The sequence below is a fragment of the Paroedura picta genome, chromosome 15 (genome assembly GCF_049243985.1).
Source record: "Paroedura picta isolate Pp20150507F chromosome 15, Ppicta_v3.0, whole genome shotgun sequence".
NCBI lineage: Eukaryota > Metazoa > Chordata > Lepidosauria > Squamata > Gekkonidae > Paroedura > Paroedura picta.
Genome location: NC_135383.1, coordinates 5,282,217 through 5,309,185, shown reverse-complemented (window position 1 = coordinate 5,309,185; position 26,969 = coordinate 5,282,217). Strand labels below are relative to the sequence as shown.

The window sequence follows — 26,969 nt, the reverse complement described above, 5'->3', positions numbered from 1 at the left end:
CAGCTCTTTCCAGCCAACTCCACCAGAACCGGAATCAGCCTAATGGAGGGTTTGGATGAGATCTTTCCATTCATTGCAAACGTTTCAGACTTGAAGTCGGAGAGGTGGTGGTGATAACCTTTTTTTTGAAAAAAAAATTCACCTGCGATTTCAAGCGTAGGAGAGGCTATCTAATATTTATGGAAGAAACGAAGTGCGGTGCTTTGAACTGGACACTGAGCTTCTCTTCTGAGCAACATTATACCATATAATGTCTAATAATTCCCACTGTGGATTGATCCGTCCGTTCTTTTAAAACATATTCCATGGCTGAATCGTAAGCTTAAAGCCAGATTCTGGCCGCTGTGAAGACTGTTCAGTCAAAAGACCCGGTGGAAATATATTTTTTTTAATCTAAATTTTACCCAGAGTTAAAGAGACTATTGCTGTTCCTCCATATTTTGCACCTAACTTGAAATGCAGGGGCTGGGAGGTTTGGACCCCCAGATTCATTCGACCTCTTTGTAACAATGAGCATCTTGTTTGCTGGCCTCAGACTGGACTCCAGCCATGCTGGGTGCTGTCCAAGGTCCTGATTCCTTGTCTGCTCTCTGGGCATAATTTAGGATGCTTTGGGCTGATCCTGCGTTGAGCAGGGGGTTACACTAGACGGCCCGTGAAGCCCCTTCCAACTCTATGATTCTATGGTTCCTCACTGGCCCTGTGCCCCTACGTCTCCTTGTACGGAAAGCACGCTTCCCAAAAAGGGGTAGAACAGACCTGAATTTGCTTTCACCATTCTCCTCCAAAATTTAATAGGCTGTGGCTGCGATTCAGTGTCCAAGAACTGGCCACAAACAAGACTTGAAGACCATGAATATCATCTCGATGTACAATGGGAAGTGCTTTGCAAGCACTTTTCTGAGTGGAAATTTCCCTGAACTATGCTGTTCCGGGGAACCATGCGTAGCATGGGACACAAATACACACACTTCTTGCCAATTTTCCATTGGTGTGCTCCCATTTTTGTGGGGGGGAGGGAGCATTTGGTTACATATTACCATATGGATGTACACCTTGCCCCACCTGTCTAATATGTACAGAAAATAGACCGGGCTGCACACCTAAAGAGACCAAAGGAATCCACAGTGGATCTTGAGAATGATTTTAAATGAAATGCTTGAAGCAGCCAGACTGGAAAGGAACACATGACGTTTGTCCATCCCATTTTAGAGCACTTCAAAAAATAAGCAACAACCCTTTCTATTTATAACCCTTCTTTAAAAAGCTCTCTTTGCCCCCACCCCACCCCGCGTTCTCCAAGGACACTCGTTCCAAATTGAGGTGGGGGGAGGGGTCGCCCATCACATCTGCTAATACAGACCATAATAGGATGAGATGGTAATCGGATATTCTACCTGTATGGGATTGTGGGTGTTTTTTTTCGGGGGGGGGGGAGTAGTTTTCATATCCTGCCAGGGATTCTGCAAGAAATGAGAGAGATGCAGGCTCCAAGAGCTGGCAAATTATGGGAAGGGAGGGATGCTCTCGAAAGCCAAACTAGAAGGTCTCTGGTTCGAGTCTAGGCTGATTTTTGCCAGCAGGGAAGGGGGATTAAAGCTGGGGCGGGGGTCCCCTCTGGCAATAATAAAGAAAGCTGAGCTTCTTGGAATTTTCTCCTTTCCCCTTTGCCTGGATTTAAGGTCTTGATTCACCTGAGAAGAAGAATTAGTTTTTATACCCCGCCTTTCACTGCCCAAAGGCGTCTCCAAGGGGCTTACAATCACCCTCCCTTCCTCTCCCTACAACCTGTGAGGCAGGTGAGGCTGAGAGAGCTCTGAGAAGACTGCTCAGTCAGGGCTGCGACTGGCCCAGGGTCACCCAGCTGGCTGCACGTGGAGGAGCGGGGAATCAAACCTGGCTCACCAGACTGGAAGCCTCTACTCTTCACCACCACACCACGCTGACTCTCATTTCACGCCTTTGGAAGCGATTATTGGGGGCCTTTTCACATTGTTTCCCAAGTTCCAAGGGCTAATACAGGGGGGGGCATTAGGCCCTCGGGAGCAAAAGAGCAAAAGGCGCCGCTTACAGAACAAGAAGCTGCCTTTCAGGAATCTTTTCGCCGCGCCTGGTGAACAGCCCGTCCCCAAAAGATAAGCTGAGCCCCCACAGCCGTTTTCAAGGCAGCCGATGATTTTTAAGCAGCGCCAGGTGCCCGGCTGGGTGTAAGAGAGTCATCCCATCAGCAACGACCGACAACGCTGGAACCTGCCATATGAAAATGATTTTCCTTGGCTCTTCATCAGAAGCGACGGCAAATGCCTCATTTCCATTTCTAAAACGAGAGGTGCCAGGTGGTCAGCATCCGATTTGGCTCCAGCCCCAGGATGGAGCGCAGCGAGAGAGGGAGGCAGGAGCGGATGGCAAAGGCAGCCGGAGAAAGGAGCACGAGACACTTAGAGCAGCTGCCAAGGGCCTGCGAGGGCAGAGAGGGCTAGGATGGCCATGGCCTATGGCTCACCCATGGGCCAGGGCAGTCAAGATCTCCCACATTCACCCACCAGACAACCAGACCATCATGCTCCTCCTTATTCATCCCTCAAGGCATTTATACCTCTTCTATTGAACAGAAATGGGGAGTGGGTTTTTATTCTGCTGCCAAAATGCTTGAATTGGGTTTTTTAAAGGGGGGGCTTTTATTGTGGGGGTTCATAAAATTGCTACCAACCAAGAGTGGCAGGCTATAAATTAAATCATAACTAACTAAATAAATAAACAACCCAACCTAAGGAGTCATCTATTAAAGTCGGCGCTGGATGTAGAAATGTTCGCATGCGTCCTCCGATACAAGCCTCAAAAGGAACACGCCAAGCTAACAACCTCTGAGCCGGTGGGATGAGGTGGTTTAAGAGCGGAGGCTGGAGAACTGGGTTTGATTCCCTGCTCTTCCACATGCAGCCAGCTGGGTGACCCTGGGCCAGCCGCAGTTCTCTTAGGGCTGTTCTCTCAGAGCAGTTCTCTTAGCTCCACCCACCTCGCAGGGTGTTTGTGGTGGGGAGAGGAAGATAAAGGCATTTGTAAGCCACTTTAGGACTCCTCTGAGTAGTGAAAAGCGGGATATAAAACGATGGCCTGAGTGATTCTACAATTCAGTCTTCTCCTAGTTAAAACAGCTGTCTGCCAATTTCAGCTGTCTGCCAATGCTGCCTGTTTTTATGCCTCAGGTAATATACACCTCAGATTGGACCGGCTGGCCTCCGAGGGCGCCTCCATTTTCTGCAATCGTTCTGTTGACTAATGAAGACGGAGGGAGCCCACGTTCTCTCGTTTCTCCCTGAGTACCCAAGGAGAGGGGAGGGGAGTCATCAACCACGCTCAGGGCCTGCTATAGATCTCTGCAGCCTCCGGTCAACCGGCAGGTTTGATATGGCAGCTCAAGCGGCATTCCGAATGGCAAACAAGTCCTTCCCCTTCGGTGGCACCGCGGATTTGATGCAGAATCTGACAGCGGCCCGTGCCGAGCCGTACCGGAAAGCAAAAAAAAAAAGAGCAGGCAATTAGCGGTTAATGCCTGGTGACGACAGCGGTTTCCAAACCTGGGACAGGTGTAAAGAAGAGCCTTCGCCAGGGACCGAACTGCAATCCGCTGATGGTTCAGTGACGCTTATGAATATTCATCTGAATTTCTCTCCAGACCTCTGGAGTCTGAATTATCTGGTCTGGCTTCTCAAGTGGAACCAAGACGTTACTAATTGTGCATAGGGCTTAAAAAAATTGTTTTAAATCCTCCGATTCTGTGCTGAGCACAATGCAGGCGTTGTTAGCCACGATTCCCGATACCTCCGTGTCCTCCCCTGTCCTCTGTGGTATGAATCTGCTTGTATATATTGATAAAACACTGCGGAAAAGCAGTCTTTGGCCGCGACAGTACTATGAAGGTGCCAAGATTATTATTCTTTAATGCAGGAGGGGCTGTGGTGTAGTGGTAGAGCATCTGCTTGGCATGCAGAAGGCCGCAGGTTCAATCCCCGGTATCTCCGGTTGAAAGATTTGGTCGTAGGGGGTGTGAAAGACCTCTGCCCTAGACCTTGGGGGAGCTGTTACCGGCCTCAGTAGACAACACTAGCCTTGGTGGGCCAAGAGTCTGATTCAGTAGAAGGAGACTTAATTCAGTAGAAGGCCAGCATGATGCAGTGGTTCAGAGCAGCGGCTTCTAATTGGGCGAGCCGGGTTTGATTCCTCGCTCCTCCGCATGCAGCCAGCTGGGTGACCTTGGGTCACCTGTTTGACCTGCCTGCAAAGCAGAGGCTCTTGCACTGAGGAATGGTGGCTGACAGTGTGATGCAGAGAAGGTGTTCTCGCAATACAGTTTACTTAGTGGAACAGCCCAACCCACAAATTCCCTGAGGTTCAGGATGGACCGCAACAAGAGACTAAGAAAACTTCTTAGAATGAACTCAGATTTTCAGTGCATCACTATTTCTTTATAGAAGTGGAATGGGCTGCCTAAGGGGGTGGGGAGCTCCCCCTCACTGGTGGTCTTCAAGCAGCAGCTGGACAGATCCTTATCCTGGATGCTCCAGGCTGAGCCTGCACTGAGCAAGGGGTTGGACTAGATTTGTAGGGCCCCTTCCAACTCTATGCTCCTATTCCAGATCCGGCTGAACCCCCGGAATCCATAGCAAATAAGGGATGCTTGAGTTCTCAGACTTATGAGAACAGAAAATTATTTCACCATATCCAATGGTTTATACGTAGGTATGAGTTCTATCTATGTTTGTTCCTTACCATGACCCTTTCTACATATTTATTTTTAAAAACACACACAAGGTCCTAAACTTGCCAATTAATGCATAAGTAGAGGGGTGCATTGGATGTTTTCCTGATCTCTTGACCGCTGGCCGGTCATTTCCTACATTCCAGAACATAATGGCACGGGCCATTAAGAAATTATCTTTCCAGTCAAGGTATGTTTAGGAGCAGCGGGAATAGCTAGCATTTCACTCCGACCTTCCTCGGGCGGTGACTTGAGAAATAAAAATCGGCAAACCCACGATATTTAACTTTCAGTGCTTTGCCACCAGGGCCATTTGTTTTCGGCTCCAGACCAATTAATATTTCTGCCACCTTTGCAAGGGACGGATTACTCATTAAATTAGCAGAGAAGGCTCTCGCATCCATTAAACCAGACACGGACAGGAGCGGAGAACGGAATGCAGAAATGGCCTGTTTCTCGCCTCCTGCCCTCCCCCATCCACCCTCCCGAAAGAAATTCATCTTAATTAACACAACAGAGGCTGCCTGGAAGTCAAAGCCTTGATCCGCAGTGAGATCTCAATGGTTTGAGACATGTACGTGGCGGCAGCGGCGGGGAGGGGCAGAAAGCGCATCAAGGAAGGGCAAAAGTGGGGCCTGGAAGCAATCCACCATGGTTAGTGCATAGTTGGGACATCCATCGTGTGTGAATGGGACTGTACAGGTCGACTGAACCAGCTTCTCCCTCCTCCTCAGATCCACTGCTGCCGTCATGTCACGTTTTTGCACAGGTGTTGCGGTTCTCATCTGGAGCGCCCGGTTTGATTCCCCACTCCACCACAGGCAGCCAGTTGGGTGACCTTGGGCTCCCACTTTGAGATTCCTTTGGGGAGTGAAAAGTGGGGTATGAAAACCAGCTCTTCTTCCTCCACATACACCCCGCTGGATCACCTGGATCAGTCACAGTTTTCTCAGCCCCATCTATGTCATAGGGCGGCTATTGTGGGGAGAGGAAGAGAAGGAGATTGTAAGCTGCTCGGGTCTGATCCAGCAGGGCTCTTTTGATGTCCTCATAAAGGCCTCAGCCTCTCTGCCCTGTTGTTGACCTTCCAGAGGAACGGGTTGGCCGCTGTGTGAGACAGGAGGCTGGCCTAGATGGACCACTGGTCTGATCCAGCAGGGCTCTTCTGATGTCCTCATAAAGGCCTCAGCCTCTCTGCCCTGTTGTTGACCTTCCAGAAGAACGGGTTGGCCGCTGTGTGAGACAGGAGGCTGGCCTAGATGGACCACTGGTCTGATCCAGCAGGGCTCTTCTGATGTTCTTATGAAGGCCTCGGCCTCTCTGCCCTGTTGTTGTCCCTCCAGAGGAACTGGTTGGCTCCTGTGTGAGACAGGAGGCTGGACTAGATGGACCATTGGTCTGATCCAGCAGGGCTCTTCTTCTGTTCTTGTTGGGAAGCATCAAAATAGAAGAGAGGCATGCACTGAGCATAAAATCAGTCTCCTCAGATGAGCTGCTTTGCTCAACAGCTCTGATCAATGGCTCAAACAGCTTTGCACAGAATCCAAAGGATATCGGTTTGGCACGCTGCAACCTTATGATTTAGAACGGACAATTAGCCGGGCAGCTTAGCGCTGTCGGACGGCCATTTAGCAAAAGGCCACGAAGCGACCGTTTTCTTCGTTGAGCTGTTCATCTTACCACCGTAATTGCTTAATTAGCGGAAAACTCTCCACAGCCAAAAGGAAATCAGTACTGTGTGTGTGTGGGGGGGGGGGTTGGGGGGGTCCATTTTGCATTCCGGCTTCCTGAATCCCATTCACTCCCCATAATAAATGAAATTATTGCAGGAATCCAGGCAACATGGCCACAGTGGCATGGAGGTGCCCACTGGAGCTAAGCTCTGATTTTTCCTAGAGAAAACCCATCTTTTCAGGCTCACGCACAGTTCCAGGAAGAAAAGAGTCTCACGGCAAGGCCTGGCCCATTTCGGCTTCTCAAAATGGGGCTCGGGGCTATGCCATTATTTTCATTTTGATCTGCAGAAACGGAAAGCGGCCGCATATGGCGCATGAATTGGCATTAATTAAACAATGATGCAACCGGGGAATGCGCTACAGAGATAAAGTGCGAAGGAAAGGAGTTGGGGGGGGGAGTCCACTTGATGCATTCCCCCCCCACACACACACACTTTGTGCTGCTTTGCTAAAAGCGAGGGGCCGTGGAAGGGCCAAGCATGTGCCATAACTTCTTGGAGCCTGATTCGGAAGGCGCATCCTCTGAGGAGGAGAAAGAATCACCAGAGCTTCTACATCCCAGCCTTCGGTTCTGGACAGGGCCAGGAGGAGTTGGAACTTCCTGGGAAAGACACTGAGAAACTCAGCATGGGGAGAAGCAGCTTGAGTCCTACTTCTGGCTAGGACCCACTTGAAATCACACCAGGCTTCTCAGAGACAGAAGAAAAGGGGAAGGGAGACAAAGTATTCCCGAGAGAATCCAGTTCAGGGAGGTGTGCATAAAGCACCCCTTCTCGAGGTTTATTGGCCCTGCTTTTAAAATCACGCCTGAAGCCACTCTAAATGAACGTGGAAGTATTTTCAAGCGGCCCGATCTCTCCATGGAAAACTCTGCTAATTCTTCACGTCTTTGTGGATAATTGTTTCAAGTCCGGCAGGGCCGTTCAGGCAGGGAATGGGGGACCCAGGCGAGAAGAGGAGTTTCTTGAATGCTGTCATTTATTTTGGCCGTCACCGGTGGAACTCAGGAAGCTGAAAGGCGTGAAGGGCCTACATGGTCTAGTGGGGTCCAAAATCCTGCGGGGCTTTGCAAGAATCCTTTTCGAATGCAAAGAGCCACCCCCTTGCATTAATCCAATTAATTAAGTGACAATTTTAAAGGAAGCTGCTCAACAATTTGAGCTCTCTGAAGGACAACTGAGCACTTCCTGCCCGGCTTAAAGTCCTCTGTCTTTCCAAGGGGTGTTGAAGGCTCCTGATTTCCACCCAAAGCTGCCAAGCTCCTTTGCCCGGAAGAGAAGTAATTTATAGCGTTCGTGCGGGACAAAGGTCCCTGCCGAACAATATCTATGTAAGTACTGTCCTGCCCCCTCCCACCGCCATCTCCCCCCAGGGCTAAAGGTTTCTAATTAAACAAGGGGAAACAACAGAAGGCAAGCATGCGGTGAATTCTCGATCGCCCCCTTTCATTCAGCAGAACAATTTTGAAACTTTAGAGCCAGCACAACCCTCTCCGCACATCACCCTCCCGTGAAAGCCACGGCTACTAATGTTCATTGGGCCAAATGTTAGCTGAGCCACTGAGAAAGAGCAGGGTATACGTGTAATAAAGAGATAAATAAATCTGCTTCCAGCAGATCTAGGGGAGGCCTCCTCTGTGAGCTCTGGGCCAGGGCAACCCTCGAACCCACAACCGACTGGATCGCAGCTTGAATACTTCCAACGGGACCTGATGCAGAATTGAGGTGCTGGGGGCAGTTTTGACCCCCGAGCTGAGACCAAGATCTCACAAGTCCAAGCTGCATGTCCTGAACCACATCTGTTGTCTTTCCAGCCTCTCAGGCTAAGTTCGCTTCCCGAAATATGTTTTACTTTCCTAAGCGTGTGTTCTCGCGTAAAACTTAAGGGTTCGTCTCCCCCCAGTTTTGGAAGCCTGGCCATTACCCGGGCTTCCAGCAATCGAGCAGACGGCTTGGCCATCGCCGGCGTCTCATTCTCTTCCCAGAAATCTGCTGATGTACATTTAACCGTTACTCATAAAAACAAAAAAGTCTGCAGATTTCCGTGACATTTAAAAGGGTGGGGGATGCAAATTGAGCGCGACGACTGAGTCAAGCGAGAGGAGATCTGGCAGCCGGAGACAGCTTGGGAGGCTGACAAGGAGGTGGAGGAGATGAAGGCCAGGTGGCCAACCTGCACTGGATCGTCTGGGAGGTCTATCCACCTCTGTATCACCAACCCTGATTGGCAGCGATTCTCCATGGGGGGCAGGTCTGAAAAATGTCTTTACGCAACCTGAGATCCGGAAACATAATGAGTGGAGATGTTGCGAAGGGGGCGTGGCTCAGTGGTTGAGCACCTGTTTGGCATGCAGAAGGCCCCAGGTTCAATCCCCGCCATCTCCAGTGGAGAAGGTGAAGGTGAACATCTCAGCTAGAGACCCTGGAAAGCTGCTGCCGGCCTGAGCAGAAAATACTGACCTCGATGGACCTTTGTCTGACTCCGTATAAAGCCGCTTTCTCTGCAGGCTGTGCTGGAGGCCTGAGCACTGAGAATGTTTCAATCCCCAATGAAAAAGAGGAAGAAGGTTGGTTCTTATATGTCGCTTTTCTCTACCCGAAGGCGTCTCAAAGTGGGTTACAGTAGCCTTCCCTTTCCTCTCCCCACAACAGACACCCTGTGAGGTGGGTGAGGCTAAGAGAGCCATGATATTCCTGCTCTGTCAGAACAGCTTTATCAGTGCTGTGACTAGCCCAAGGTCACCCAGCTGGCTGCATGTGGGGGAGCAGGGAATCAAACCCGGCTCACCACTCCTAACCACTATACCAAACAGGCTCTAACAAAGCCTGAAATTTCAAGGTACACATGCATGAATGTACAAACTGCTTTATAGCTCCTCTAACTCCACATCACCTGCTCTGACCATGAGGGGCTGTGCAGGGTGATGGGTTTAGAGAACGTACCTTCTGAACACCTGCCACCTGGAATCCTTGGACAGAAGGCACTAAGGAACTCAACTAGGATCTTCCACATCCGAAACAGATGTGGAGTTGTGCACACAGAGTCCTGCACTGTGACGCAGGTTTCCCACCCCGAAAACCTTTTTTAATTAAAAAAATATCGGGTGGGTTCAGGGAGGGACAAGGGCATGTGGTGTGTGGGGGCGATGCTTGGCAGAATCAGGTATTTAGTGGCGTCTCAGTACCGCTTAACATAAAGAGACATATGTCCCATTTGTCCCGATCCACCAAAAGCAGCCCCTTAATTCCTTGTACCTGTCAGCAGCTAAAAACATTGTCTAGGTTTGGGGCTTACAGTGAGAGGAGAGGGGCGGCTTATCAACATGCGCACGCACCGTGCACAAAAGCTCTTTGGATGTCAGTTGCCTCCTGGGTGAACCCTCTGGTGGCGCACAGATGTCTGCGCATGGATGCAAAGAGGCAGTAGGCTGATGTCGCCCCCCCTCCCCCCCACAACCCTCGGCCCAGAAAGTGAATGCTGCTGAGTGAAATGGAGCTGCAGCCACCCTAAACGCAATCATGAGATTCACACCGAGACAAATGGGAAGGAGGCCCCTGCCCAGCGATCCTGCATGGGCCTGCAGGAAATCATAAGCACGTTTTGGTCTATGAAATGTTGGTTACGCGAGATTCCGTTTGCTAGGAGAGCCAGCCGAAAGGAGGGCTGAATGGTTTCTTCCAAGTCCCCTGCCCTTTTGGCTCCACGCCAAGGTTCACAACTCCTTAATGCAACTTTGGCCCATTTTGGGGTCAGACGGAGCATGACCGGCATGCCACAGCTTCAAACCCTGCCAGTCCCTTCTGCTCTACTGATGCACCTGTGATGTCCTAACGCTCCCGCATTCCTCTCCCCGGTGTGCCATGATGTGACCCATGCCTTTGTGGCTTTGTGGCTTTATGGGATGTGGAACCCATCATTCCTCTGCTCCCCAAAACCCACAGTGGAACCCCTGCAGCGCTCTCCAAAACCACCCCAGCCCATCTGCCACAAGCCCCTTGGTAGCATCCTCCATTCACTCCTGCACAGGGCCCTTTGGCCAAACCAGGAAGCCAGAAGGACCCGACACTTGCTGGGTCATATATTCAGAGCGAGATCCCGACCCCTTTCTGGAGAGAGATGGATTGATCGAGGCAGACGCCTCCTCGCCCTACCGCAGGCAGCTCCCCTGCCTGACGCCGGCAAAGCTGACAGCTGGGACCGAAGGCGAAGAGATGAATGACAGCCTGCATAAAGCGGCAGGTTAGCTCGTGGGGACAGGCCGCGGCATCCGAGACTGAAAGATATCCAATAGAACCGGGACTGGCTCAGCGTCACGCAGCTTATGGAGGGGAAGCAGGGAATCAAGCCAGGTTTTCCGCATGGCTCTTGACCAGGGGTAGTCAAACTGCGGCCCTCCAGATGTCCATGGACTACAACTCCCATGAGCCCCTGCCAGCATTCGCTGGCAGGGGCTCATGGGAGTTGTAGTCCATGGACATCTGGAGGGCCGCAGTTTGACTACCCCTGCTCTTGACCAACGCACTACCCCGGTTGACCCCGCTGGTGGGGGGAGAAGTAATGGGGGGAGGGGGGAGGGATGGAACAGGGCATTCTGGGCTTCAGTTGGATCATGCCTCATTCATCCCTTTCCAATGGGCCGTAGCAAACGCCCCTAAGAGATCACACATCTGACTCTGACTTCACAGATACGGAGAGCTGACAGGAAGGCACGGAACCGACACCTTCCGGATGGAAGGTGGCAACTACAAAGGAAGGTGCTAAAAAGAGAAAGGTCTTTTAAAAAAAAAAAAAAAAAGGGAGAGTATCGCCGCCCCCCCCCCCGCCTCACAGGAGCACGGGCCTCTCAATGACACCTCTCCTGCTTCCTGCAAAACCATGCTCACCCCACATGGCTCCTTCAAAGGCATGAAAAGGCAGGGCCATTGATTATTCCGGGCCTGCTTGGCTCACGGTTGCAACGTGACGGTGTCCAACCGGTTGCGGTTCCTGGCTCTCGGCCGCCCAACTTTCCCCTGGAATTACGCACATCTCTCAAGGTGTCCGCAGACGCTCCGGAAGGTGACCTGCCTCTCCCTCGGCCCCCCCCCCCAGCTCTTTGAGGCCGGCAAAATCGCTCTGCACAGACAATTCCCAGGGGTGGGAGGGGGAGGAAGACGCTGGGGGTCATTTCCCAGGAGGGCTGCGATGATTTGGGGGAGGGGGGGGTATCATTCCCAGCCTGTCTCCAGAACCCCAGCCTTCTGATGCCAAGGAGATGGAGTGTAATTTTAAGAAACCGTCTCCGATGCAAGGACAGACTGGCTCCAAGATGGGGGGGGGGGGGGGAGGATGCATTTTTCTTTTCTGTCTCTCTCCCCGGCGGCTGGGTCTGCAAAGAGCCTGGGCTGAAAATGGAAACAGCCTCTCGTTCGGCTGGAAAGCGCGCAGGCTGCCAGAGGAACTTTGGCTCTGCCTTGTTGCTTCTCCGACAGCCAGAGACTTGCCGTGGCGTCTCCAGGGAGCGCGTGCCTTTTCTTTGGGGGGTGGGGGGAGGCGTCAGTTGGCAATCCTGGGGGAAAGCCCAAGTTTCCTTGGAAAAGAGTCAGCCGGGCAGCGGTGGCTTCTCTCCCCTGAAGCTCTGGATCCCGGGGCTGAGATTTTTGGCCGGGGCTGAGATTTTTGGCCGGGCATCACTGCATTCCATCCAGCACCGGCCTCGGGAGGGGAGATGAAAAGGGAAGGTGCAGGAGGGAGGGAACGGCCAGCATCCCTCTCTTACCTTGATCCGGGCTGAGGCATCTCACGGCGTTCAGATCATCCATCTTCCAGCCGGAGCGTCGAGGCGGAGGACCAGGGGGGAGCCGGTGGCGAGGAGCATCATTGAGCCACGGCGAGCATCTCTGGACAGACTGTCAGGCATGCGGAAGATCGCTTCCCGACGCCCAGGCAGAAAGTTCCGTAAAGGTGCTGCCTCGCCTGCCCGGGCTCATGGCTGGTCCAGGCTCAGTCGCGACAGGTAGGGGAGAGAGAGGGAGAGAGAAGCGGAGAGGGGTAGGGTAGGGTGAGGGGAGGGGAGGAATCGGTGCACTGAAGCCTCCGGGGATTTCACCAGCCCCTTCCTCTCCGGGCTCCGGGGATCAGCCACTTGGGAGAATGGGCCATTAACCCTTTGCTGCCTGCTCTCCCGGCAAGGAGGACCTCAAGTTCATTTTGGGGGGGGGGGTGCAGTGACAAGCAGGTGCCTAATCGAGTGTTGCATCCCCCCCTCTTCCCCCCCCCTCAAGGGACAGGCTCCATGGAAGAGACATCTGTCGCCAGATTGGCACTGCAGGCGCACAGGCGCGCACCCTGTTGATACCTGTCCCTCCCGGTTGAAATAAATAACAAACTCGGCGGTATGTTTTCACACCTCCCCGGCACAAAAATCCCTTCCCCACCCCTGCAAAAAATAATAATAATAACCAGGAGTTGAAATGATCCATTTAAAGAAGAGAAGAGCTGGGTTTTTTTTTTAATACCCGGCTTTCACTACTCAAAGAAGTCCCAAAGCAACTTATAAACACCTTCTCCTTCCCTCTCTGCACAACGCATGCCCTGTGATGTAGGCAGGGCTGAGAGAGCTCGGTAGGAACAGCCCTGAGAGAACAGAGCTCCAAAAGGACTCTGACTGGCCCAAGGTCATGCGGCTAGCCTCAGTCCACCCGCCATTTTCTACAAGGGAACTGATCTCTGTGGAATCACAGTTGGAAGGGACCTCCAGGGTCATCTAGTCCGACTCCATGCAGAATGCAGGAAACTCCCAACTACCTGCCCACCCACAGCGGCCCCAATTCCACGCCCAAATGATGCTCCCCCCCCCAAAAAAAAACTCCAGAATCTCTGGAGGACAGAACCACTGTGAGGCAAACAGCACGGACCAGAATCTTCTCTACTCTGCCAGTCAGGTGACCTTGGAGAGGCATTCCCAGACCATCCTCAGTAATCTAGGCTGAAAATACAGGCAAGTGTCACTGGCTGACGTCACTAGGCCGTCCCCTCCAAGGGTTGACCATTCTTGTTTGAGAAATCCCTGGAGATTTGCTCTTCCAATCTGGAGGGCCGGATCTCGCCAGCACTCGAACTCAGAGCACAAGGCCTTCTCTCCGTGGAAAACTCAGAGCACAAGGCCTTCTCTCCGTGGAAAAGGCTGCCATTTGGGGCTGTTCCCCCTCAGTCCTCGAAGCCGAACCCTCTCCCCGATGCGAGGGGGGGCATCAAATCTGAAAAATGCAAGCTCTTTGCAGACTATTGAGTCGCTGGCGATGTTTTCAGGGGAAGGGAGCTGGCAAGCTGCCTCAGTTTCTCTTTTCCACGGCGCGGTAACTGGAAAGGAATGGGAAGAGGGCCAGCCAACGTTCCCAGTAGTTATTGGCGCTGGCATAAGCATCTGCTAAGTCCCGATGCAGCTGTTTGCAGGACCATGGGTCGAAATCCCTTTGACATGGTTCTTCCAAGGGAGGGGGGCATGCAAAGCCTTATGCCCGCTGCCTGGTGCCAGTGTGCATGTGGTGCCACCCCCTAACTGGAGGAAGGCCCATCAGACAGACGATCTTGGCACAGGAGCTGCCCTGCGGCTGTTTCTACCTGCTCTGGTCCTCCCAGCCTGCATCCCCTGAGCGTGGCATCATTACAAGCATCTCCCCAGCAACCCATCCCTGTACGGAACGCCCATTGCCCCAGCCCCTTTGGGGCCGGCCTTTGTTTAGTTGCCTCGCACACCTTGGCTGGGCCTTTTTAACGGCAAGCTCTTGACGGGATTTATCAGCCAGCCTGGCTCACCTCACTATACTCATTATTTGGGGCTCTGCAGAATCAGCAGTAAACAGAAGCTCCGTGGAAGGACGTGGAAGGACGCGTGGAGAATCTGGAGTTATAAAAACCCTGTTTCCTTCCAGGGACGACAGCGGCGGGGAAAGTGACTGTAAGCAGTGTCGAAAACAACCCCAGATTTCAGGCAAATCTAAACCATAGGATCACAGAATAACAGAGTTGGGAGGGACCACCTGGGTCATCTAGTCCAACCCCCTGCACTGTGCAGGTCACTCACAACCGTGTCGCTCATCCACTGTCACCTGCCACCCCCTTGAGCCTTCACAGAATCAAGCACATCCGTTTTTTATTTCTCCCCTCTGCAAATCGGGTCTCCAAAGACGTAAGAGGGCAACTGAGAAACTCAGGCCATCTCACCCAGAGATCAAGCACAAATACCATTTCAGGGCCTCTGGGGAAAGTAGATCTTAGGGTGCCTGGCTTGAGTCCAAAGGAAATTTCCCATAGTTCAATGGGGGCAGTAGTGAACCTCCATCCAACATGCTGTGCGGTGAAGGTGAAGGAAGAGAGGAAGGGAGAAGGCCAAGAGGCTTTCTCACCCTTGTGATTGGCCATCGAGCCTGCCCCACACACCTTGCAGACCAAGCAGCAGCAGGGAAAGTGGGGAGGAGGAGCTGGCCTGGACGGTCAATCAAAAGCCATCAGAGAATTTGGGGTGTGAGGAACGCCTCACCTTGGTGGCGATCCTTGCAAATACCGGAGCACATCGTCTTGAGTAAAAAGGCACATGAACTCAGCACTTCCAATTCTCACTTTCCATAGAAAACCACCCTGGGAGGAAGACCTGGGAAGACAGCTGGGGAACGTTTCTAGGAATGCCACATCTCAGCACCCCGGGGGCCTTGTAGGAGGCCGAGCACGAAGCCCTGCTCCTGTTTGACCCCATGGCTGAGCTACATAATTCCTCACTCGCCAGCTGGACAAGAGGATGCCAAGCTGAAACCATCGTGGGACGGTCCAGTGGCAGCTTATACCTTTTGCGCCAGTCTCTGCGATTCAGGCGTCTCGTCCAGAAATCGCAGGGCGCCCCCTGATATCGGTCATTCATTTTAAAATTCCGATCCTGTCAATGTTCTTTCTGGGTGGTTCTTTTTTTTTTTTACTGAGCTTTGCCTTTTGAGACTGAAATACCATCAATTAATCATCATTTGGCTGCCTGATGACGGAGCAGTTGACAAAATGGATGGGAAGATAAACCGCGTCAGCCGAAATGATAACTTGACAGGCCCCGGGGGGGGGGGGGTTAATTTCCAAAATCCCACCTTCTTTGACAGCAACCCTTCTCTACTTTTCACTGTTGAGAAACCCCCTGAAGCATTCTTCAGGTTTCGAGAAACCCCAGAAGTGGCACCATCATGCAGAATAGGGTTAGGAAGCAGAGCTGTGGAAATGCCCACCCCAGAGACCCTCCCCTTCCCACGCCCTTCTTTAAAACTCAAGTTATTCATATTCTCTCTCCCCCCCCCATTTCCATACCTAAAAACCAGAGAAACCCAAAAGCAGTCATTCTCGGCTCTCTTTGACCTGATTTGGGGCCTTTACGCCAAATTAATTTCTTCCCAAAACCATTTTTTTTAAGAATCCCATGCTGTGGAGAACTTATGATGAAGCAAAAGAAACCAATCTGATGTTTTGTATTTATACTTTTCCCCACTGGGCCACGGCGGGCCGTCTCCAAAGAGGAGGGGGCTTGCTTGTTAGCGCTCCAAGTGAAACGGTTCTCTTTCCTGCAGAAAGTGACCGGAGAAATATGTCAAGAGAGAATGCGCATGCAAATTCGGAATCCATCATGCCAAGGGAGGAAGAGCTATTAAAAGCACATCATATGATGGACTCTCTCTCTCTCTCTCTCTCTCTCTCTCTCTCTCTCTCTCTCTCTCTCTCTCTCTCTCTCTCTCTCTCTCCCTCTCTGTCTCTCTTTCTCTCTCTGTCTCCTGGATTCAGTTTTTTTTTTGCTCACCTGCGTCTGCAACAGAAGTCTATTCCCCCCCATCTTGCAAACATAAACCTGATGTGCTTTTTTTTCCTGCCAAGTAGATTTGCATGGTTTCTTGCATCCCATGCCTGGCTCTTTGACTTATTTTTCTCCCGGAGAAGGATATTAAATACATTCTGTCTTCTTTCCTTGCTTTTCTTTATTTCCGCCACGAGAGAAATGTGCTGGAATTTACGGCCGCGATTTGCGGGGGGACCTTGGGTAACGCTTAGCCTTCTAAGTGGTCCGCGGGCTCGGCAAACCACAGCACGACGTAAAATCAGAAAGACGGTATTTACCCCCTTGTGAGACTCAGAATGAGCAACCTCAAAGCCGCTTGGAGAGCTCAGCAGGAGGGGAAGGGAGGGGGGGAAGAAACAGCCTAAACTTTCGACCTTGTTCCTATCGGGAGAAGATTCAAACCCTCCCGATTCCAGGGGGGGCTTCCTGGTGGGGATGGCGCTATTTCCCAGATTGTGTTTGTTAAATAAAGCTGGCGCGTGTTTCTTTTGCCAAACAACTATTGAAAAAAAAAAGATGAGGGAAAAAAAAGAGTATCGAGATTCTGCACATATCCCATTATTCATTCTGGGGGAGGAAAGATTCCAGACTTTGTCAGGGGTTTTTCTGGCTAGCTTGTGTAACTCAGCGGGGTTCGGGCACAGCGATGAAAGACCATCCCAGATTCTCCTGGTGGCGATGGTGGGAAGGGCCGTCAAGTCACCACCAGCCCCTGGAGGGGCTTTCCAGGCAAGAGGTGTTCAGAGAATAGCTTGCCCTTGTCCGTCTCCGCATCACGACCTTGGTGTTCCTTGGAGGTCGCCCTTCCAAATCCTAGCCAGGGCTGACCCTGCTTAGCCACCGAGATCTGACATCATCAGGCTAGCCTGGGCTATCAAATCTCCGGGGGGGGGGGGGTTGCTCTACTGAAATACCCTGACCCTGCAGTGGATCATCCACACCTCGTTCTTTTGTCTCAAATGCCATCGAAGAGGTGAAGAGCAAGGACCCAAAATGGGAGTCATGTCGAGCGGAGTTCTCAGAAGAAAATGTAGACCCAGCCAGGGATGGGGTTGCCAGCTCTGGGGTGGGAAATACGGGGAGACTTTGGGGGTGGAGCTGGGAGTGGACGGGATTTGGTGCAGTCAACCTCCAAAGCAGCCAGAGAGAGAGCTCGTCTCTGTCGCCTAAAAAGATCCCAGGTCCCACTTTATCCCAAGCCAGACTGGTCAATCGTAGCCATGGGACCTACAACCGTTGAGAGCAGGGATAGCCAAACTGTGGCTCTCCAAACGTTCATGGACTACAATTCCCATGAGCCAAGGGCCGTGCTGGCAAGGGCTCAAGGGAATTGTAGTCCACGACCATCTGGAGAGTCACCGTTTGGTCACCCCTGATTTAGAGCAAGGAGATTCGGTCTTCCTTCTGGAAAGAGCCACAGCACTTTCAGGAGCACCCTCAAATACCTGCTTTGCCACCAGGCCCTATTGCCGTCGATAGCCATGCGTGCCACCGGCCTGATCCGCCACCTCCAACTCCTTGGCTCCAAAGGCCATGTGGAGTTTGCCCACCATGACGGCTCCACACACCCTGGAAAGGAGGGTGAGATGGATCTTTCACTTTCCATCATTCCTTCAGTCTTTCAAACCGGCCAGGCGTGGCATTTTCGACTTGCTGGAAGCAAGGAGGATCGGAAGGAGAGAGGGGAGGATACCTGGGCCAAGAGCAGCTGCTGCCGGGGGCCGGGGCAAAAGCACAGGAGAAGGAACGGACTCTCTGCCCCTGAACGTAGTGGTGAAACGAAATCCAATTATCACAACTACCCCAAGGAAGAATTGGGGAAGTCAGCATGGAATAGCTCGATCTTGCCAGACCTCAGCACCTAAGAAGGGCCAGGTCTTGGATGGGGGACCACCAAGGAAGGCTCTGGGGTTGAGGGCAATGGCCAACCACCTGTCCTTCTCCCGTCCCTTGGAAGTCCCTTGCTGGAGATGCCATAAGCCGCTTATTATGTACCCGAGGCAGAAGCAGTTCTGCAAACAGAGAGCGGGATAAAGTTCAGAGCGTCAGATTTTCAGTGGGTTTTAAACTTGATTGATGGAACCTCCATGTTCAAAGGCAGTGTGCCTCTGAATGCCAGGTGCTGGGAGACAAACACCAAGGAAACACCTTCATACCTCACTTGTGAGCTTCTGGCCGGCTGCAGCTAAGAATCATAGAATCATAGAATCATAGAGTTGGAAGGGGCCATACAGGCCATCTAGTCCAACCCCCTGCTCAACAGCTGGAGGCTAAGAGGTCACCAGTTCCAATCTCATCTCACCCACAGCCTCCCAAGTGGTCTTAAGAAAGCCACACGCTCTCCCCCTCAGTTCTGCAACCAGGGAGTCCTTGGAGAAAGGTATCTTGTGGTTGTTTTTTAAATACACCCAGCTTCTAAATAGGAGCATTGCAATGGAAGGCTGGCTGGCAACATAGGTTTCAGAGCATTCTGAACATTTAAAATGTTCTCCAGACACTGTAGTATTCTTATGCTTCAGGGCACATGCATGCACACACAGAACTGACTATGCATTGCATGTCCATGCACAGGCATCGACACGCCTGTGCACCAAAGTCAAATGCACACTTCCTAATGGGTTGCTGGGAGATGATGGCTGGAGAAAGCCACCTGCCACCTATGACCCTCTTCCGAACTTCTCAGGAATAACTATCTCAGAACTGCAGTAAATACAGTGCATAGACATTCAGCCCAAATCCTACAAGGTAGTTGTGATGTTCTTTGGACAGAAGGCAGAGGTGCCGCAGAGAAGTGCCAGCGAATTACGCAGCCCGTAAAACGGACCACAAACTCCAAGAGGAAAACAAATCCTGCCCCGAACCTGCATTCCCACTCTGAAAAATCCACCCGGTTGCGTCAGGTATAAACAAGCCTTCCAGGGGCTGGTAATAGATGCTCTGCTCTGTGCTAATGAGGACTGGCAACCTAAATTCCAGGTTGCGTAACCGGAGATTAAGCATTGTATTAAAATATGATGATTACTTAAAATACAATAATGGCTGGGGTCACCAGGCAGGGGAAAGTAGCGGGTAATGGAATAAGAGGCACTATGGGTTTTGGTCAGGGACGGTATCAAGGGCAGAGGCATTAGAAGCACTAGCGCATGTTTTGATGGACATCTGTGGGAGGGGCCGGATAATCTCCATTCCCAAGATCTGTCCCTCTGCCCCCCCCCCTTGGAGAATTAAGGGAGGCTCACCCAAATATTGGAGAGAGATGATTTCAGATCCTTCATCCCTGTTGTTTTGACCTGACTTCCTTTTTCAAATTTGACTTCTCTTTTAGGAGCATCAAACCAGGGATGCAAAACTGTGTGCAGACATATCAGTGAATGAGTGAGGCTCAGCAAGCAAAGGGACATTCTCCGTTGCTGGTCTCTACTTCCTCCTCCTTGCTGCTGCTGTCTTCCTCATTGCCGTAGCGCCGTCCCTGCTGTCTCTTTCTCCTTGCCTCTCTTCCCATGCCACTGCCACTGCCTTCCATCCCTGCCACAGCTGAATGTATGGAGTTGCTAGGCAACCCCCCCACAATGGTGGCTCAGATCTTGCAAAGTAGCTTCACAAGATCTCATTCCTCACCCCCACCCCTGTAAATTCGGCCATTTGGGATTTTTTTCCTTCCTTTACTTTTCCGATCTTTCTGCCCCAGGTTTGCAGGCACGTCCCCCACTATCTGTACATAGCCTCAGTTTGTGGACTTTTTGATCCACATTCTGAGGCCAGGCTCAGAATCAGATACTATAGTTTTTTGTTGTTATTTTTTTGATCCGCATTTTGTGGCCATGCTCAGAATTAAATATGTAGTGGGGGAGGACGGAGAAATGGATCAGGGAACATTTGCACACCACTAATGTCCAAGGACCCATGAATCAGAGAATCAGAGCATCGTAGAGTGAGAAGGGTCCATATAGGTCATCTAGTCCAACCCTCTGCTCAATGCAGGATCAGGCTAGCATGGAGCCAACTCTTTTTCCAGCTAGGAAACCCTACGCTGCATACAGCATGGCAATAACCCAGTCCTTTCTCCATCACTCCTCCCTTTCACACCACGGATGGCACAGTTTCAAACCCGTCTATAAATTCTCTCCTTTTTGTCATCTGTGGGTGTCACAAAACTTGTCCCCCCATCAATGTGTTCCACAGACAGACCAACGGGATTTTCGGTTCCCATAGTTACCAGTGCACCTACGCCGTTTCTAATGCAAGGGACAACTTAAAAAAAATATAATAATAACGGGCAAAAGTCTGCAAAGCAAAATAACAGCCAGGAACTTTGTGACAAAATGGAAGAATGGGCCAATGTCTGTCTTGCCAAATAGGTGGGTTAATTTTCAGCTTTCATAGGCAGGACAAGACACGCCAAATGCCATTCTGAAAGGGTCCACTAGGGCCTAGCTACACGGCAAGTTTAAATCAATTTCATAACTGTCATGGATTCCCCGCTGAGAATTCTGGGAACTGTAGTTTAGGGAAGGGAGAGTCTCCCTAGACAGCCTTAGACCTCTCTGTGAAAGGAGGCCTTAATGGTTTTATGGGGGAAAGAGATGACTATGAAACCTGTTCAAGTCTTTGCTGTGGGTATGCCCTAGGACAGGGGTAGTCAAACTGCGGCCCTCCAGATGTCCATGGACTACAATTCCCATGAGCCCCTGCCAGCAAACGCTGGCAGGGGCTCATGGGAATTGTAGTCCATGGACATCTGGAGGGCCGCAGTTTGACTACTCCTGTCCTAGGAGAATAAATTGAGAGAGAGAGAGAGAGAAGAGTTAGGGAATGAAGAAAATCAAGAGTACACTTCCCCCCTCTAATTGTATTTCTGCAGCAAGAACTTTTCTTCAACATCCTCTGAGACTTTCTTGGCCTTCCTTGTAACCTGCATTGAAGCCCTCAGGGAAAACTACTCTGAATGATCTGCTGAAGACAAAAATATGATTGCCTACCTCAACAAAAATTACGATTTTAGAACTCGACACGGCGCTGTTCTTGCCACTCACGATACAAAAGGAGACAACAAGGGAATGTGCAAAGAATATGTATATATATATATATATACACGCGAGGTCCTTGAGGGGCAAAAAAATATATATCCACCGAGCAGAAAGAAATCAAATTTAAAAAATGATGCTCAGAATTATTCTGTGCAGAAGTGCTGAGTAGTAAAAGTGCAGCAAGCAGATCACAGGGCGCTCAGGGAGGCGGGAGAAGAGAATCAGCCTCGGATATCCCTTATCTTCCATCATTTTACCAATTGGGGGGGGGGCTGCCAGTGTGTCACCCCTTCTGTTTGATACTGGGGAGGGTGTGTGCTTCTTTAGAAGAAGAAGGAGAAGAACTGGTGTTTCGTACCCCACTTTTCACTACACGAAGGAGTCTCAAAGAGGCTTACAATCTCCTTCCCTTCCTCTCCCCGCAACAGACCTCCTGTGAGATTGGTAGGCCTGAGAGAGCTCTGACAGAACTGCTCTTTGAGAACAGCTCTAACAGGACTGTGACTGTCCCAAGGTCAGTCAGCTGGCTGCATGTGGAGGAGGAGCGGGGAATCAAACCCAGCTTGCTAAATTAGAAGCTGCCGCTCTTAACCACGACATCACGCTGGCTCCCATGTTCAGTTTTCCGCCCATTCTGTTATTACCAATTGAAAAGGGAGCTTTGACAGCATCGTGAGCAAAGCGACTGGTGATGCACCACTCGGCAACTCGGCGTTCCTATGCAGACATCGATATTCATGTGAGAACTCAGCGCGAGATGTATTTCTGGACCCTGTCTAAGATTTAGGACTGGCGACCAGGGGAGAGAGCTAAACTCCGCAGAATGACAGCTGAAAATATTTTAACAAGGCATTTCCGAAGAGAGGAAAAATAGACCGTGATTTATCAGGGATGGGGAAATAAGGTCTGTCCCTGGGAACTAGAAGAAATGACCTGATGAAATATTTCTTCCGACTCCAAGAAAACCGAGCCGTGGAGAAAAAGATGGGGGGGGGGGAGTATTTGTTTTACCTTAGGTTGCTTAAAATGACTGGGAAAGTCCATTTTGGAGAATGACTGCTTCATTTAATTACCTAAATGAAGAATAATGAAGATCTTTATCTTGCCAGGAAAGAGAACTTAATTCATTACTTGGCAAGTGTACACCTTGGTCTTTAATTGCTCTTGGTTACTGCGAGGGAGCCAGTGAAAGGCTCAGAGGACTTGGTATGATGTGAAGGAGACCAGGTGTCGATTCCTTGCACCTGAACTCTTCTACAAAGACACCCATGGCTTCTCTCTTGTGAAGGATCTGAAATCACTTCCCCCAAAGCTACCAAAAGCAGGTTCACAAGCTCTTTGAAAAGTTACTTGGAGGGGCGATCCTGCATAATGAGAAGCAGGCAGCTACCGGAATCTTCCAGCTAGTTTCCAAGGGCAGCCCCAACCCAAGACACATTACAGCAGTTTAGTCTTGAGGCACAAATGACTTTCCTGCTTTTAATAAGACAGGTAAGGGTCTTGTTTCTTCAAGGTTCCCTTTTCGTTTCAGAAACAACTTCAGAACTCCGAACTTCAGGGGGAAATTGAGGCGAGGGGGATTGGGGAGGGGTCACCGAACCAATGACACTCCCGAAATTCCCTTTGTCTCAATTTCCTGCCCAAATTTCAGGAATCTGACACTGTTTCTGGAATGAAAACGGAACATTAAGAATCCTCCATCATTTCTTTTTAAAAAGCGCCACACAACTAATTTCGGAACCGAAGGCAACGGCTTTCCATGAATGGATGTATCCTCTCACTTATGGCCAACGCTACAAAACTCAAGTCAAGAAAACCCAAAACAAAATAAAATACTACCAAATAGCAAAACAGAACCTCTTTATGGGAGTTTTGCTTCTGGGAAACCTCGACTCCAGGGGATCCGGTTGGTCCCTAAGAATTTAATCTGGCCGTTCTGTTGCAGACCGACACGAGTACCCCTGAAACGTCTGCAATGGAAAGCATGCCTGAGATCATGGCGCCTCTGAACATGTGCAGAGTGCCACTGCCCCCCAGCCTACAGTCACTGAGACGCTGCCTTTCTGGAGGTGGTTCAGGAGGGGGCATCTGCATTTTTCAAGTCAGAGGATGCAGCTGAGAAACCTGTCACAGCTCTGCTGCTCCCTCTCCCCCCCCTCCCAGCAAGTCCCTTTCCTCTCCTGCTGTCTTTGCAGGTTTAATAGAAACAGAACACTGCAGCAGCCAATTTGGACTTGGGCTGGGGAGATTCTCAAGTGGAGGAAACAAGCCTTGCTTCGAAAGCTCCAGAGCTTGTTTCTCGCTGTTTGGGGACCGGCCTCCTGTCCACCTCTAGCGTTCCAGTGTGCTATTATGCGCAGCGCAGGTGAAGGACGGCCGCCAAAACAGCCAGCCAACAAAACCTCCTGTGTTTTCTCGTCTCTTGCATATGCCTTTGTGAAAGTAGGTCAGATCCCTGCTCCCCGCCCCTCCCTCCTCTTCGGCCAAGCAATCCGCTGGCCTCCTTGGGACCAGGCCCTTCCGCAGCAGGCGCCTTTTTGAACCTGATGCCCACCCTGGAACGTGGCATCCTTCTTCCACCGGGATGACAAATAACCGTCTGGAGAACGGAGATACCAAAGGCCTGTCTTGGAGACAAATGAACGTCTGCCAAGGAGCTGCCAGAAACGCTCTGCATTAAGTCCTGAACCGAAAGGAGCTGCTGCATTCTTGTCACTTTGGCCCCATCCCTCATTGCAGTGCTTGGCTACCAATGTCAGTCTCCAAGGGGTGGCTGGAGAGGTCCCAGAATTCCAAGCGCGCTCCAGATTACAGGATTTCTGGAGAAACTGGCAGTGTTGGGGAGTGGACTTTTATGTCCTCCACTGAGGTCTCTCCCCTCTCCAAATTCCACCCAACAGGCTCCGCCCCCCCAAGTCCCAAGGAATTTGTCAACCTGAATGAACAGCAGGGTATAAAAAAAACCACCTCTTCTTCTTCGCCGTCATCTTCTAAAAATAAACCATTGTCCTGTGCTTCTATTGATGGTTTGACAAGAGACTCCGTGAGCGTTTCCTTCTGACCTCCTCCCACCCTCGTTCCTTCAACTCGCAGTGCAGTGTGTTGTCTCACCCCTCTCTTTTTTCTTTTCTCTTTGCAAAATCCATTCGTTCCGTGAACTTGTCGAACCTCGGCACATGCTTAGCTTTGAGCAGATGGTTCCGGAGCCAAGGGGAGGCCAAGCAATTAACATTGCGTAGAACAGGAAACAAAGTCGGCTTCACTGCTCAACATCTGCCCCGAGTGACAGCCTTGCAGAGGCTCCCCCCCGGCCTTCCTTGCAAGCCCACCATGCTGTCCTACCTCTCCACAAAGAACGTTGCCGCAGGTAGAAGGAGAAGAAAAACATGGCCAGATCTCGGAAGCTAAGTAGAGCCAACCCTGGGATGGGAGACCGCCAAGGAAATCTGGGAGTGCTGCATGGAAACAGGTCATGGCCAACCACTTTTGATCGTCTCCTGCCTTGAAGACCAAAGGAGGTCACTGTAAGACAGCTGTGAGTTGATGGGACTTCCAGCCACCACTTAGAATCATAGAATCATAGAGTTGGAAGGGACATCCAGGGCCATCCAGGAGAACACAACAGGGCCCACAACAGGGCCCATCCAGGAGGACACAACAGGGCCCGCGTTGGAGACCCCCCTCTGTGTGCTTATTGACGCTTCTTCCACCCCCGCCCCTGGGAGGGGGGCCTAGTTTGTAACAGACAAAGCACTTCCTCATTGATTCACCTCTTGCAAATGCCATCCTCATGTTTGCAGAACTGGCCTTTTATAGAAACAATGGGGAAGCTGACAAAAGATGAATCACTTTGACCTGTTCCTTTGTTGCTCGTTGGAGACAAAAGTTTCCTTCCAGGAGATCAGGTGCAACATCACCTAAGAGTCTGGGAGGGGCCGTGACTTAATAATACCTTAAGCAGGCAGCTGGGACCCTTTCTCCCAGGCCCAAAACGTAGGTTGATGCCGCCAATTGATATGTTCTCATGCTTTGAAAGGGCCAGTTGCAGAGAAGATAAAATTCTAATGTTCTCAGCACCATGGACAGTTCTAATTATTCCAGAGGAATTGCGCCGCTATTTAAAGAAACCCCAGCTGCCCAAAGCCCTCGAGATCTTATTTCACATTTCCTGAGGCATTTCAGTACACATTTCGAATTGGCCCGTAATCTCTTCAACGGGAGCTCGTAAGGAATCACCATGGATGCCCCTCAGGTATTAAAAAAAATCACAAGAAGATCAGTGGCCACCAAGGGTTACCGCACATGTTTCAGCAAATTTGGGGGAGACCACAGGCTTTCGAGAAAACATTAACGGGAAAATGCAGAGAGAATTAAATTAGCTCCTTTAGTATCTAAAAGAATTTTGAATCTTTGCTGTTTCAGACACAAAATCCCCGCTTGGGCTGTGCTTCTCCCTTCAAGAGTCAAACTGAATTATTTTCATTGCGTTTTCGGTTATCTTGTACAGAATTTCCCCTGTAAATGAAATTAGGAACAGCAGCTTCACTCTCCCCGGTATATTTCCATGCACCATCTGGCATTTCGCCATTGTTGGAAGTCCGGGGCACATGGAACCACCCAACTGCCTACGATGAGTCCTACTTGCCCCTGCCAAAACCAGGGACCATTTGGCTCCTCCTGGACAACCGCTATCACTCGGTTGACCTTTCCAGAGGGAGACGTAAGCAGTCAAAGGTCACTGCCTCCCACAATCCATGTACATTCACTCCCGCTCTTTCAAAAGTTCATTCTTATCGTGAATCTATGAAACCGGCCAGCTTGTTTCTCCAAGCAGCATCTGTTGACGATTCAATTAGCCTTTCTGTTCTAACAACGTTAACACTTGGCCATAGCTTGACCGGTCGAATGCCCAACTTCAGCAGTGAATATCCTCTAGAACTCGCACAGGAACTAGACAACCGTCTCTGTGTGTGTGTGACTGTGTGTGATGGCTTGAAGCAGTCCTACACTATGCCTGGGGAAACGTCAATCGTGGCGCTCTCAACACAGGGAGGGGGGAATCCCAAGGCTGCACGGATGACCAAACGGCGCACTCCTAAGCAGAGTCGCGCTCTTCTAAGCCCGTTGCCTTCAATGCACTAGGCAGGGTGGGCAACTCCCCTTAGGACTGCACCGCCATTGGTTGGCTCCAGGGCCCTGCAAAGCACACAGGAAATGCCAGCACAGTTGACAGGCAAGAGGAAAGGAAACACTGGATGAAAAATCAATCCCCGACAGAAGTGCCTGAGGTACAGAGAGATGCAAAGAGGCAGGTGTCCGTCTCTTAAGCCACCGGGGCTGCCACACAATGGGGAAGAAGATAAATAAACTGCGCCCCCGGTTTCTATAAAGACAGATCACTCCTTGGCCCAAATGAGGTTATTTTCAAGCCGAGAATAGTAAGCTGCCCAGGTCCCCCATTGCAATCTCCTCCTTTATTAGATCCTTCAGTGACAGCCAAAGGAGGGGGGTTGTCTCAGGACGCCCCCAGGAGTTCGGACCAAGAGCGCGTCCTGCCAGACTGACCTGGGGGACGAGCTGCCCATTTAATGTAGCTGTCACAT

General features: G+C 50.9%; 1 protein-coding gene across 5 annotated transcripts in view; it reads right to left on the bottom strand.

The window, feature by feature from the left end:
• PLCH2 (phospholipase C eta 2) overlaps positions 1-26,969 on the bottom strand; it is a 188,550-nt gene that overhangs the window by 87,650 nt on the left and 73,931 nt on the right. The window contains exon 1 of one of the 5 annotated variants that reach the window (XM_077311137.1): positions 12,254-12,461. The exons of the other annotated variants lie outside the window; for them this stretch is intronic. Coding sequence (XP_077167252.1) covers positions 12,254-12,296 — 43 coding nt within the window. The 5' untranslated portion in view covers positions 12,297-12,461. Of the gene's footprint in view, positions 1-12,253; positions 12,462-26,969 lie in introns of those variants that run through there. 5 annotated transcript variants of the gene reach the window in all.